Genomic DNA, 12464 nt, shown 5'->3' with positions numbered 1-12464 from the left:
CCAGCAGGCTAGCCTCTATTAAAATTTACCTTAATATGTTTTTTGCAAGGATTACGTGTGAGGATTAAAAATAAGTTAAATCGCTTTGCGCACTTATTAAACCGTACTTACACTATTACAGTGATCCAGAAATAGGTCTAGCGGTAGCGCCGCTGTAATTACACATCAAAAAGCCCTATTTGGAATCAAAATGTAACAAGACTTGCGTCTTTCAATCTCTTGCACGTGCATACTTCCCATATAATTACTTGAACTTAACCCTTTAATCCTTTCGAACTAATTAAATAATTATGTAGTTAACTAAAGCACCTTACTTGTGCAAGTGTACACCTTACTAGGTATGATGGAGCATATCAGAGGCTGCTGACGTAATGGAGAGCCTTGGCGAATATGGCGGGCAGTTTGATAACCTAATGACACGTCGGAAAGGTAAGAAACCTCTGTATGTCACGAATATACTGCACATGTCTAGATTTCACGTAATTGGTGTGTGTGATATGCGCGTGCGCAGACGTCATCTATGCGGACTCTACTTATGGTTTCTGAGTTTGCGAAATATTCTTATGGATAATAATGCTAAAATTGGAGTTGTTTTTGACGTTTACGGTGATTGTTCGAGTAACAAGATATGATATGAAAAAAAACGCAAAGCAAAACAAACTTGATCAAGTTATAAAACGCATTATTTACGCAAGAATTACCTACTTGGTTCAATAAAGATTGTTATTCAAAATAGGGATACATCTACATCAGCAACAAACAGGTATATATCGGTATTGTTACGGAACTCACAGCGTACGAAACAAACTCACTTTATACAGTTTTCCAGTACCTGGGGTCTAGCGATAACGATAGTCTCCCCAGAACAATGCCACCGATAGTAAACAATAACAAAGAGGCGTCTAGAACTTTCTGCACACTCACTATGTTGACAATGTAGAAATCATAGGTGATTATGAATTATAAAACAAACGCGTGTGACAATATAAATATCGTAGGATAACAAATTCGATTTCTTTGTACAGATAACTTATCGTTGCGTACGTTAGGTATATTGTAACAGGATTATGTAAAACATAATGATTTTTCATTTTAATGCCTATGAAGTTAAAAAAATAGAAAGTTTACGCGACATTCCTAATTTAAGGCAATTAAATTACCAGTGTTTCTAACGATAAGATCGTTACAACCGATCAATAAATCTTATAGCCTATCTTTATGCTATACTTACTTAATATCTTTCTTCAAATAAAGATATGCCACAAAAGGAATTTAAAATCATATTACTTAACACTCATCAATCATTGGGATGCAATAATTGGGAGAAAAAATTATAGTATTCTATGAATAAATTAGTAAGTATATTATATTTTCAAATATCCATTTTAATTCCATGACAAACTCACATTTCTTGTTGTTATCAAGGTTTTCATTCAATGTTATGTTATGTTGTGTTAGCTAGTTTTTAAATAAAAATAGCCAAAATACCCTGAAGTTTTATACATTCAATATCATATAATACGCATTTTCTTTTTGTAAATGTAAAACTGTTTTACGTGCACAAAACGTTTCCGGACTGACGGATGTCATAATTCGACGGCTACGAATGACACAAATATAGCAGATTGAGCCAGAGCTCAGAAAATAGCATTGAATGGATTGCCTTATATTGCCTTCTAATTAGTATAATCCATCCAAATTTTATACGTTCTTCTTGCAATGTGTACTAGCTGATTGAAAAGTGTATTACAAATATATGTGTTATACGATAAGGTCACGGCTTGGCGAGCGAACGCCGCGTGGCGCCGGTCACGTGTCACCTTCTATCGACACGTGACGCGGGGGAGCACGTGTCCCCAATATAAACTCATCTTCCGCACATCGTTGAGTTACAACTTTACCCCGATTTGTGGGAGATTTAATTTAAACTTCTGGAAACATCTAAAGAGTGAATTTGTAAGCAATATTATTATTATAAGAAATGCAAAAGCATTTGCAATGAGGAGTTGTTAGTTACAATAAATGAAGCTTATTCAATAGATATTAACCCTTATATCCGTGGATTATAAAAGATAATCTATAATGAACCATTGAAATATTGTGATCAATTAGTAGCCCATATATTTTTTAATATATTTTTTTGGAAAAATACTTACTAATCTTACAAAAATAGATATAAGATTTTAAATATTTCACTTGTATTCTCATTGAGTAAGATACCTGCTTACCGTACTTAACGACTGCTAGTTACTTGATCTATAGACAGTTATACGATGAAACTTGAGCGCGTTGCCCTATTTACCAAACAAGACATAGAAGGTAAGCTAGTGGCGTCAGTGCAAGAATATCAACTGCAAGGCTGACAGGACCGGGTCACACCCGCTGTCCTTCGAACATAATGTGTTCTTAGTGCAATGGACATAATAATGATTTATGAGCTACGCATGAGCTACGTCATTAAAAACATATAAAATGTTTACTTCGATAAATACGTTTTTGTATATGTTATAAAATAGTAAATGTTATGTTTGTAACAAAGTTGATTTACCACAAGAAAAAATTATCTCTACCCATAATGTCTACCCACTATAAAAATTAAACAAAAAGAAATATAAGGGGTGTTTAAACATAAAGAGCTGGAAACACAGGAATAAATGCGTATTATATTCTGTGGTAGAAACCAGTTTTGTTGCAAAAGCGGTTCTAGCGATGCGATGCGACGATCGGCGGTAATTCTCGAATGAACTCGACGTTTGGTTCTTCGGTGTGCGGAGTTGCATGCTCTACGTAAACTGTTAACATGCTAATAAAAACCTTAGTACACCGTAATAGAGGTTTCCTTGAGTGCTTAAAAATAAATAGCTTTACACGTGAGCGTCGAGATTGTTCTTTAGCAGCTGCTTTGGTTGTTAGTTTATTCATTTTATGCTCTTATGTAGAACGTAAAACCGGAACAGGAGTGCTCTAGACGGTGCTATTACACTGTATATAATACGGACACTAAGACCAGAAGTTACGTAACTAAACCTTTTGTTAGACTGAACATGGGTTGAAATGGAGCAAGTGAGATATTGCTATAAAAAATTTGGTTTGAAATTTTTACAGGTGGTTTAAATTGTGGCATTCACTTACAAAATGTTGTGGTTAAAAATATTAAATATTATGTCCCTACTTATATATTTTTATAAGATTTTATGATAAAACTTAAGTGTTGATGGTTCATACATTAGGTACTTGCTGTTTAAATTCAAATAAATATTTTTTTATATTAATTAGAAATACATATTTGTATGTAAAAATAAATGTAAGTAACTATGTAATGCCTATGTTTATAACCGAAGCGGAGTAAAAAATGCATGTTAAGTAAAGAGCTACGACAAACACTTTCATAAAACACGGGTATAAACGGGACTTCCGTGTACAAAATTTATTTTAACCCTAAGGTTGTAATACGTGTTGCCAAGAAGTCTGCAGGATTACCTACCACAGCGTGATATTCAACAAAATGCAACCTCGGTTTATTTTTATACAATAATGTGCCATCACCGAGACACTTTTTTCAACAATAAATCCAGGAAAATTGAAACAGATGGCGACTGTTATCATTTCCATAGAATATTGAACGGTATATTGTACAACAACACAGTCAATGCACTCGTTGACTATTGATTTTTTAAATGTAGGTAAGTTCGAAGCTAGTGTGCAGTGCACTTTGCTATGATTTATAGTTTGAAGACTTGAAAATATTCAACGGTGAATGCGATTACAGACAGTTTTAGTTGTTAATAATAATCGTTCGTATGTCTCGCTTTTGTCTAATCCTAAAACAGCGGTTTGCATGTGCATTCAAATCCAAATATTATAGAAGCAATACCTAACAACATATACATTACATACATACATGCCATACTTTTGGCATCTACATACCAGAAATAATTATAAATTCTTATCAGAGCGTTGTTTCCATTTATATTTTTCCATTTATATTTTTTGTTTTGTTTACTCCAAGAAAGACTGCTATTTATTTTTTGTTCATTTATTTATTCTGTTAATATTTGTAACGCCTAGATTAGAAGCTATTAAATTAAAACGGTACAAGTACTAATATTAGCTTTCTATTATTATAGAGTTGTACATGTGTGTGAAAAAAGATGCAAAATGTTTTCTCCTTTGGCACCATAAATCTATTTACAAAGCAGTCTGTCAATTCAGTCATTAATCAAGTAATATCTATAGGTAGGTCGTTATCTAAATATAGCCGTCGGTCGAGACGGTCGGGAACTATTTGTCCGGGTGCAAAAATGTGTTATGCACCTCCCGTCCTCATAGCAGGGGTCGTTGGCCGAACGGACGCTTAAAAATTCGACCGCCTTTTTTAGTCTAACATTGACGTTGGTATACAATAATATAACTACTTAAAGGTATATTTCTAATTGTCCTGTTTAGTTTAACAATCATAACACTGCTGGATTGAACCACTTAATTTTGAAATATAGGTAATATGAAAATACGGGCATGCGGCTTATCAATTTCGCCAAAACTTTAGTTTAGATATATCATACCATCTACATATTTACTATTTACTACGGAACTAACAGGCATGTCTGTTATGGAACCAGAAGTAAAATACATAGCTACCTATATCCAATATCCACCATCTTGGCTTATGTGAAATCAGCTGTTTTATGATGAAAAAAAAACTGGTTAAGTATGGAGTTCAGATGGACAGTAATTGATTGATTATGATGCTGATGACAATGATAAAACGAAGCAATCTATCCTGGATCGATCTCGTATCAAGTGAATAATTGTCCGCCCTTTTCAAACTCCGTCTTTTAATATTTCCATGTTTCGAGAATGATGCAATGCCATACTTCTCTTGTTCTGTGGGTTAAATATTTTTCTAAAATGTAAGTTTAATGAATATAGTAAATAATTAATATCGTTTATTTATTATTTTATCTCTAACGCTGTAAATATTGGTCTAAACTGGTGGAATTTCTACGCGGCTTTAAGTTTATTGTGATTATTAAGATTTTACTGAAATTTATTTTCCAGTGCACTGAAAGTACCAATATAGTAAATACAGTTTTTTTGTAGATTTTTTATTTATTTTTAAAATCAAGGCACACTTATGAGGGCAGAGTACTTAGTTCAGAACAAATAAGTGAGTAAGTAGGTACTCGACGAAAGTATTGAACCTGACGGCTGTACCCTTATTTATTTATTTATTAAAGACACACCAACAGCATTAGATACAATATATATTATACAAACTTATTCTAAACCATTGATCTATAACTAAAGATCCGCCACAAGCGGGCAAAACTTGAAACATACAAAATACGGCAAGTGGTGTAAAACGACTCCAGCCAAGTCCAGTCGCTCTCGCGCGGCGTAGTAATACACACGAATGTCACTGAACACGTTAAACGTCATTATTTTGAATTTAAAGCCTCAAATGCCTTCTTGTGCAATGCGTAAATGCAAAAATTATGCTCGAAAAAGAAACAAACTTCATGGAATCACCTATCACACGTAAATGAAGAGAAATTATTAAATTTTGTTTATTTTTCGTGTTCGATCCGCCATGATTACGTGAGTAACCAGAAAGAGACAAAGTATGTTTTTGTCAATGAAAGTGATAAAGATGCAAAATGCATGGTCATAGATCAACAGAACAGAAGTGACATTTTATTGAATCTGACGATGTTCATATGTCGTATGTTATAGTTTAAGATCCCACTGCTTAATTTTTATATTAGTGTGTTTTTAGTCAAAATATAACATTTTATGGTTTATTTTAATAAAATAAAATCGAGATATGGGAAATTCTGTATCCTAATCTTTAAATTTCCTTCGATACCTGTGGTAAATAATAAAAAATATTACCATAAAATTTATATAGGATAGTATACGGTATTTTAAAATTTCATTAATTGAATAAATATTTCAATCATTAAGGTCGTATTTCTTCCTTAACCTAAACATAATTTAATAAACAATCTTTGTATAGCCAGAAATTAATCCTCAAAAAAACCACGGTAAAATTAGAATCTTATATATAAAATTCTCATGTCACAATGTTAGTTACTCTGTACCTACTCCTGCGAAACGGCTTTACTGATTTTCACCAAAATTTATACGCATATTCAGTAAGTCTGAGAATTGGCTACTATCTATTTTTCATATCTCTGAAGTGATAAGGGTTGTTCACCCTTAACATTTTTTTTATTTATATGGCAACACAATGTTTGCTGGGTCAGCTAGTACATTTATAAAATTTACACAACTTTGCAATTAATGGTCGTGTGTAAAATAAAACTGATAATAATAAACATAGATTAGTAAAGATACTTCCCCGCCTTGAAATTGAAATAAGCCACAAACGGCTTAATAGTAAGTTCTTTTTTGAATTCTTGACAAATAAAAACATTTTTAGAGAAAAATTACGAATAAATAACTAATACTGCGTAATTTACATAATAAATAAATAATTATTTCAAATATTTTAGAGACATTTTAGCACGGAGACGTGGCAAAACTTTTTTACGCAACTATTTAAATTTTCAAAACTGGGTACATTTTCTTGTTAGGAGTGAGTAATATTTACTAATCTATGATAATAAATATAAACAATTTTTAAATCGTATATTTTAAACCAGTCGATACATCTGTATAGATACATTCTTTCAAATTATATTTTTATATAATAATAATTTATTTAGTTAAACTGTACTATAACATTTCTACGTAAACGACATACTAAAACTATTATCGACAGTTTTGGACATTTTTTACCTTCTGTTCCATTATTTCTTTGTCTTTGACAAGCATGCGGATCAATGGGAAAGCCACCATACGTCCCGTTTTTACGGGACAGTCCCTTTTTTCGATGCTTCGTGCCGTTGTCTCCGAAATGAACCGTTGCCATTGTCAATTAAGTAACAGTAAATAGTATAATTGTGAAAAAAAAACATGGGGTGCTCCATTTATCAGTTTTCATAAAGCGCCCCACATTTTTTGCACAATTATACTATTTACTGTTCCTTAAATGATACCTATATTGAAAATTATTTTCTACTTTTTAGTTAATTTTATCATAAAAGCGTGTTTTTTATTATTTTTAACTATATTTTTTCAAGTAAAAAGTATTTGACATAAAAAAATCGATGTCCCGTTTTGACTGAAGTAATCATTGGTCACTATATTCCATGGTCAATATTTACGTTTGCGTACACTTGAAACGCAGGGTCAAACACTAGTTGTCTTTTTTTATCACATTGTTCTAATAGCTCTGTCCCTTATAGAACATTTGTCTATGTAGTTAAAGGTAAGTAAATTAAAAAACGTGCATGTGTGCTATCAAAGCAGTTTCGCTCAAGTTTTCTCTTAAGTTAGTGGGCGTATAACGTGTCTAGTATAAAATGTCATTGTTCTAAACACGTAGACTGGTGCATGCATGCCAGTTACCCTGATTTAAACATAGTTTCTTTTTTTAATTTTGTGGTCGTTTGTCATAAGCATCACGTTATTTTATAGTGAGTCTACCCACAGGATCTTATTATGTATCTTCTTACCAGGTACCAGTCAATAAAGGGGACACTAACAATTAGATGTTAGGTAAGTAGTCCAACCTTCCCTAGCATAACATCTAATTTATATAATGTCCTGTAGCATTGCGCACTTGTGGGTGTGGAACCGTACCTATAGATCCACACCATATAAGCAATTAACTTTATGAATACCTACTCGTACAGTGTTTTATGAAAAGTAGTGTATATTAGCGCATAGGAAGTCAGGGTCCCTACTACGCATGCGTAATACGCCATACAATAGAAATATATCTATATAATGTGTTGTTATCTACAATATACCTCATAGCATAGCCAGCGATCTGTACCGCTTATAGTACATCTATTGATTTTCAGGCTGGTATACATCTGGGCTTTACCTAACCCGCTCATATAAAACAACATATCAACAATAACAATAGACGTTCCAACAAACTTTACGTCATATGACTATATAATATAATATAAGGTCCATTGTTTCAATAAAGTCTATTGAAAATGGGAGTTATCTACATTGGCAGGTGACGAGACAACAAAGAAATGTCTACTTAGCGTCGATGGGAGCTAGGCAGTAGGCACCCAGTAGCATAGTTGTAATAATGTTGAGGGGTTCAGTATGATCAATCTTAATTACATTAGTGATGAATTCATCAGAGTTATCAGGTTATCGGAGCTATTCCTCGCTCCAGCGCGGGGGCGGGCGCCGGGTATTTTTACGAGTGACGTGCTGCGCGCGCCACCAAGCGACTATCGTATGGCCATAGTGCCAAAACGAAACAAGCGTAAGCGGACTAATTACAAGAGTTTTTAAAACCATAAAATTGCGCATTTGACGTACATTGTTTGTTATTGTTTTCCTCTTTATAATTGCGTCAATAACTGACGTACATAACAATGCCTGGATCAATGATCCACATTTCCACAAATAAATATTGTCGCAAAAAATATCTCAGGTTAAATTGCATACTTGTTAAAAGTCAGATAAGTGAACTACGTTTAACGTTATATATAAGTAAGTAAAAGATCTTTGTATTGTTAGACTTATTACAGTCAATGAACTGTCCTTTAGTGGCCCTATAGGCCCAATATTTATGATTATGTAGGTACATAACAATACCTACAAACAAAATATTCGACCTTACGTTGACGTAATAATTTTTAAAAGACTTGACATTCAGTAAATTTTAACTACTCGATTACGTAAATCACTTATCAAGAATATCAAGTAAACTATATTCAGAACTCTCAGTACCTACTCAACGTTGTTACCTACTTATACAATGACCTTTAACAAAAACAGTAAACATAATTAGAATACCAAAACAAACTTAAATGTTTGCCTCTTATCAGAATCGCGGTTTCCGTGGCCGTGCGCCTCCAGCCTCAGCCAAGGTTCGCAAGCACCGTGCCAACTGCTATGACGCTCACATACATACAGCTGTTTACACTCCCGCCGATATATTATTATGTCCCTCGCGGTTATTCTAGTCCACATTAAAATAATACCCCACAATCAAATATGCTACGGCAAAGCTTAAATTTTGTAATCTTGAATTTTCAAGGGACTTTTTGGTGACACAATTTTTATTGTAATGAATGTAATCTGTATGTAACATGTAATATTTTTTTATGTACAAAATGTGTGTGTTACATAATTTAAAAAATACTTAAATTCAATCATAATTTACATAAAACACTTTAATCTGTGTTAATTAGCTGTAGTATTTTTTTTATCAAAAATAACTACCAATTTAAAAAGTTTACCTAAATTTAAGCCCTTAGGGCTTGTGGATGTTGGTTGAAAAAAATGCAGTGTTTTTGTCATATTGTTTATTAGTCATTCTTGTAACAGCAATTATAAGTAATAAGTTTAAAGGTGTCGCTTTTCGATATAATCACTACATACATTACAGTTAAAAGAGTCAAAAATAATTTACTTTTGAAATCCAATTGTGTTATTTAGCCAATAACAAAATTCTATTTCAAAATTTTAATGCAATTGTTAGATCATGTTTCCGGACAACATAATGGTAAACATTGAACAATTTCAGTGGATACTATTGAAATTGTACTGAGGAATATTGTTCGGAAACCTAAAACTTACAATTGTTGCTTCAAAGTCACGTATTTACATAAGTATAAAATATTTACAACTTAACAAATTAAATAAGAACATACGCACGCTCGACCTAGAATCAAACTCTCTAGTTCCTTGTACTATAACGTACAAAGTTCACTCATACACACAATACACATTGGCTAACATAGTATGCATCGCGGGAACGCATACGGAGGCTGCGATCATTTCAGATCAGACTTCAATGCTTCAACTGGCATTTCTCAAACAACCATCTTAACACTATTATACTTTCAAATAAGCCGCGCCGGCTAAGCACGCGAATGACCTACTTCGAATACACGTGCCGATGTTACCTTCTACTTCAAGCGATCGCAACCATCACAGCGCAGCCGTCGAAGTCGCGCGATCGAACGAAATACTCGTATATCACTTACAAGTGAGGAAACTAAGCGCTAGCTTCCCTAATCGGAAACGCGGACGCTATTTACATAGGCGAAATATCCTATAATCAAAAACCTGGTTGACCAGCTCACAGGTTTGAGCGTGCATTAACTGCAGTCTGAAGACCTATGTTTTATAAACTAGCATTCCTATTAGATGACTAACAGTCTTGACTAATTAGGTAAAGTGTCCATCAGTATTTCCTTGACACCTGAACTTAACCGATCCGGGAATTTGATGTCGAAGGCGACTAGTAGATCACCTTTTCTTGTCGGCTCCTTGGGGAACGGTAGCCCGTAACCAGGAAACCGTTTCACCGTGTGTGGCTTGACTACCTCCCCCTGCAGATTCACCGTTAACTTGTCTCCAGACATGGTTGGCACTTCAATGATGGTTCCGCAGAGAGCCTGAAACAAAAAAGAAACATTGGTTAGATAACTGGTAAGAATGTATGCAGGACAAGGCAAACAAGACTCAGGATTTTGATTATCAAGTATTTATGTATGCAACCTGAGTCATCACTGTTTAGTTTTAATGGATGTGCATGATGAATTTTGCAAACTTCCCCTCATGTGAATTGCTAAACATTACAAGTAAGGACAATGATTGAGTAGGTATATAAATTTATCACATTGTTTGCTATGAGAAGTCCATTTGTTATATAGTTCATATCCTTAAACACATGTTAATAATAGCATATGGTTGGATATTAAGGAGCCTTTGAATTCATTTTATTGTTAAAAATATAAACAAGATACAAAATTAAAGAAAGAAAGAGCAGCTTCTTACCTGTTTAAGTGAGACCTTGGCAGTGTATCTGATGTCACTTCCTTCTCTTTTAAATAGTGGGTTTGGCTTGTCTCTAATGATGAACACAATGTCGGCTGGGATCTTATTCCTGCCTTGGTCCCCTTCTTTCTGAAACGTAATCTTGGTGCCCGCCTTCCACCCAGGCTTCACGTGGATCGTCAGCACCTTGTCCTCCTTCTTCGACGTGCCATCGGGCTGCATCACGCGGCGTGAGATCTTCATCTTCTTAACGCAGCCACGGGAGATGTCCTCGAGCGACACGTACAGATCGTGTTCGATGGGCGGGTCTTGGGTCTTCTCCTTCCTGCTCGGCGAGCCGTGGAAGTTGAAGCTGTGGCTGCGGAAGGCGCCCCCGGGGCCGCCGGGCCGCGCCGTCCCCATGCCCATGTTCGCGAATGGATCCATGTCAACGTCCATGTCTCTGTCGAAGAACATTGTGGTGCCGCCGCCAGCGCCGCCGTTCAGATCGAAGAACGCCTGGAACGGACTGGCAGAGCCGAAGAACTGGGCAAACGTTGCTCTGGGGTCACCGTGGAACGTGTACGAGAAGGACTGGCCGCCACCAGGTCCGTTCTGACCTCCCATTCCACCCTTCAAGCCTTCCTCGCCGTGCGCATCGTAAATCTCCCTCTTCTTCTTGTCGGACAGCACCTCGTACGCCTCGGCCACCTCCTTGAATCTCTCCTCCGCTCCGGGGGCCTTGTTCTTGTCCGGATGGTACTTCAAAGCTAATTTACGATACGCCTTCTTGATTTCGTCGTCCGACGCTCCCTTTGCGATTCCCAGTATTTTGTAATAATCCTTCCCCATTTTGATGTTTTAACCTACAACAAAGAAATAATTCCTGTTAGCCTCTACACGTCTGACACCATTTTTGGAGACGTAGACCGATCTTCCGCGCAATCCTACTGTACATCTAGAAGCTTCGGATTGTTTTTACAATTTCTCGACTTTTTTCACTAGAATTACTTAAAAGCAATAGTAAAGAAATTACACTTACTTGAAACTAGAGTATCTATTCAGTAAATCACAAGCAACCAGCAGAAAATTGAAAATATTCACACACAACACGACTCACAACTTCACACTATCTACTTCACAAATGAATGAAACGTAGCGCTGTCGTCGCGCGAAAATATATACATTAAAACGTCTAGAACATTCTGGGACCTTCACTCGTTACGAGAATGAGATAAAACATACCAGATGGCGTCAGATATAGCGTGTTAGACAGAGATAAATATAATTTTAGTTGTTCAAATACCAGTGTATAATGAGTTCACGTCTGACGTCGCGTGCAAAGAGTTTGTTTTCTATACACGTTGTACAATGGCACATTCAGATTTTGTATGCGACAACCAATAGTGTACGCGCTTTACATAAACAGCCAATGAAAAAAAATATGATTAAAAATTTGACCCTATAATATTTGGGGTTTAGTCATAATCATTGTTACGTTTCGTAATTAAAAACAGTATATAGATAGTTTCTAGGGATGCTTCATGCTTGCTTATTGAATTTTTCCGTACGAACATCTGACATGTGTAACATTAATTATT

The 12464-nt window shown here is 35.1% G+C and overlaps 1 protein-coding gene across 1 annotated transcript; it reads right to left on the bottom strand.

The window, feature by feature from the left end:
- Nucleotides 1–9389: 9389 nt before the first annotated feature.
- Nucleotides 9390–12056, bottom strand: DnaJ-5 (DnaJ (Hsp40) homolog 5). Its single transcript, XM_073091544.1, has 3 exons — nt 11906–12056; nt 10885–11729; nt 9390–10502 (listed from the first exon to the last, which is right to left on the bottom strand). The coding sequence occupies exons 2-3, from the start codon at nt 11713–11715 to the stop codon at nt 10269–10271; spliced, it is 1065 nt and encodes a 354-aa protein (XP_072947645.1). The 5' UTR covers nt 11716–11729; nt 11906–12056; the 3' UTR covers nt 9390–10268.
- Nucleotides 12057–12464: the final 408 nt, after the last annotated feature.

This window comes from Epargyreus clarus, unplaced genomic scaffold, assembly GCF_041222505.1.
Source record: "Epargyreus clarus isolate Ecla_fem2 unplaced genomic scaffold, WU_Ecla_fem_2.2 ptg000003l, whole genome shotgun sequence".
Lineage (NCBI taxonomy): Eukaryota > Metazoa > Arthropoda > Insecta > Lepidoptera > Hesperiidae > Epargyreus > Epargyreus clarus.
Note: the sequence above shows the minus strand (reverse complement) of the source record. Positions and strands in the feature narration are given on the sequence as shown.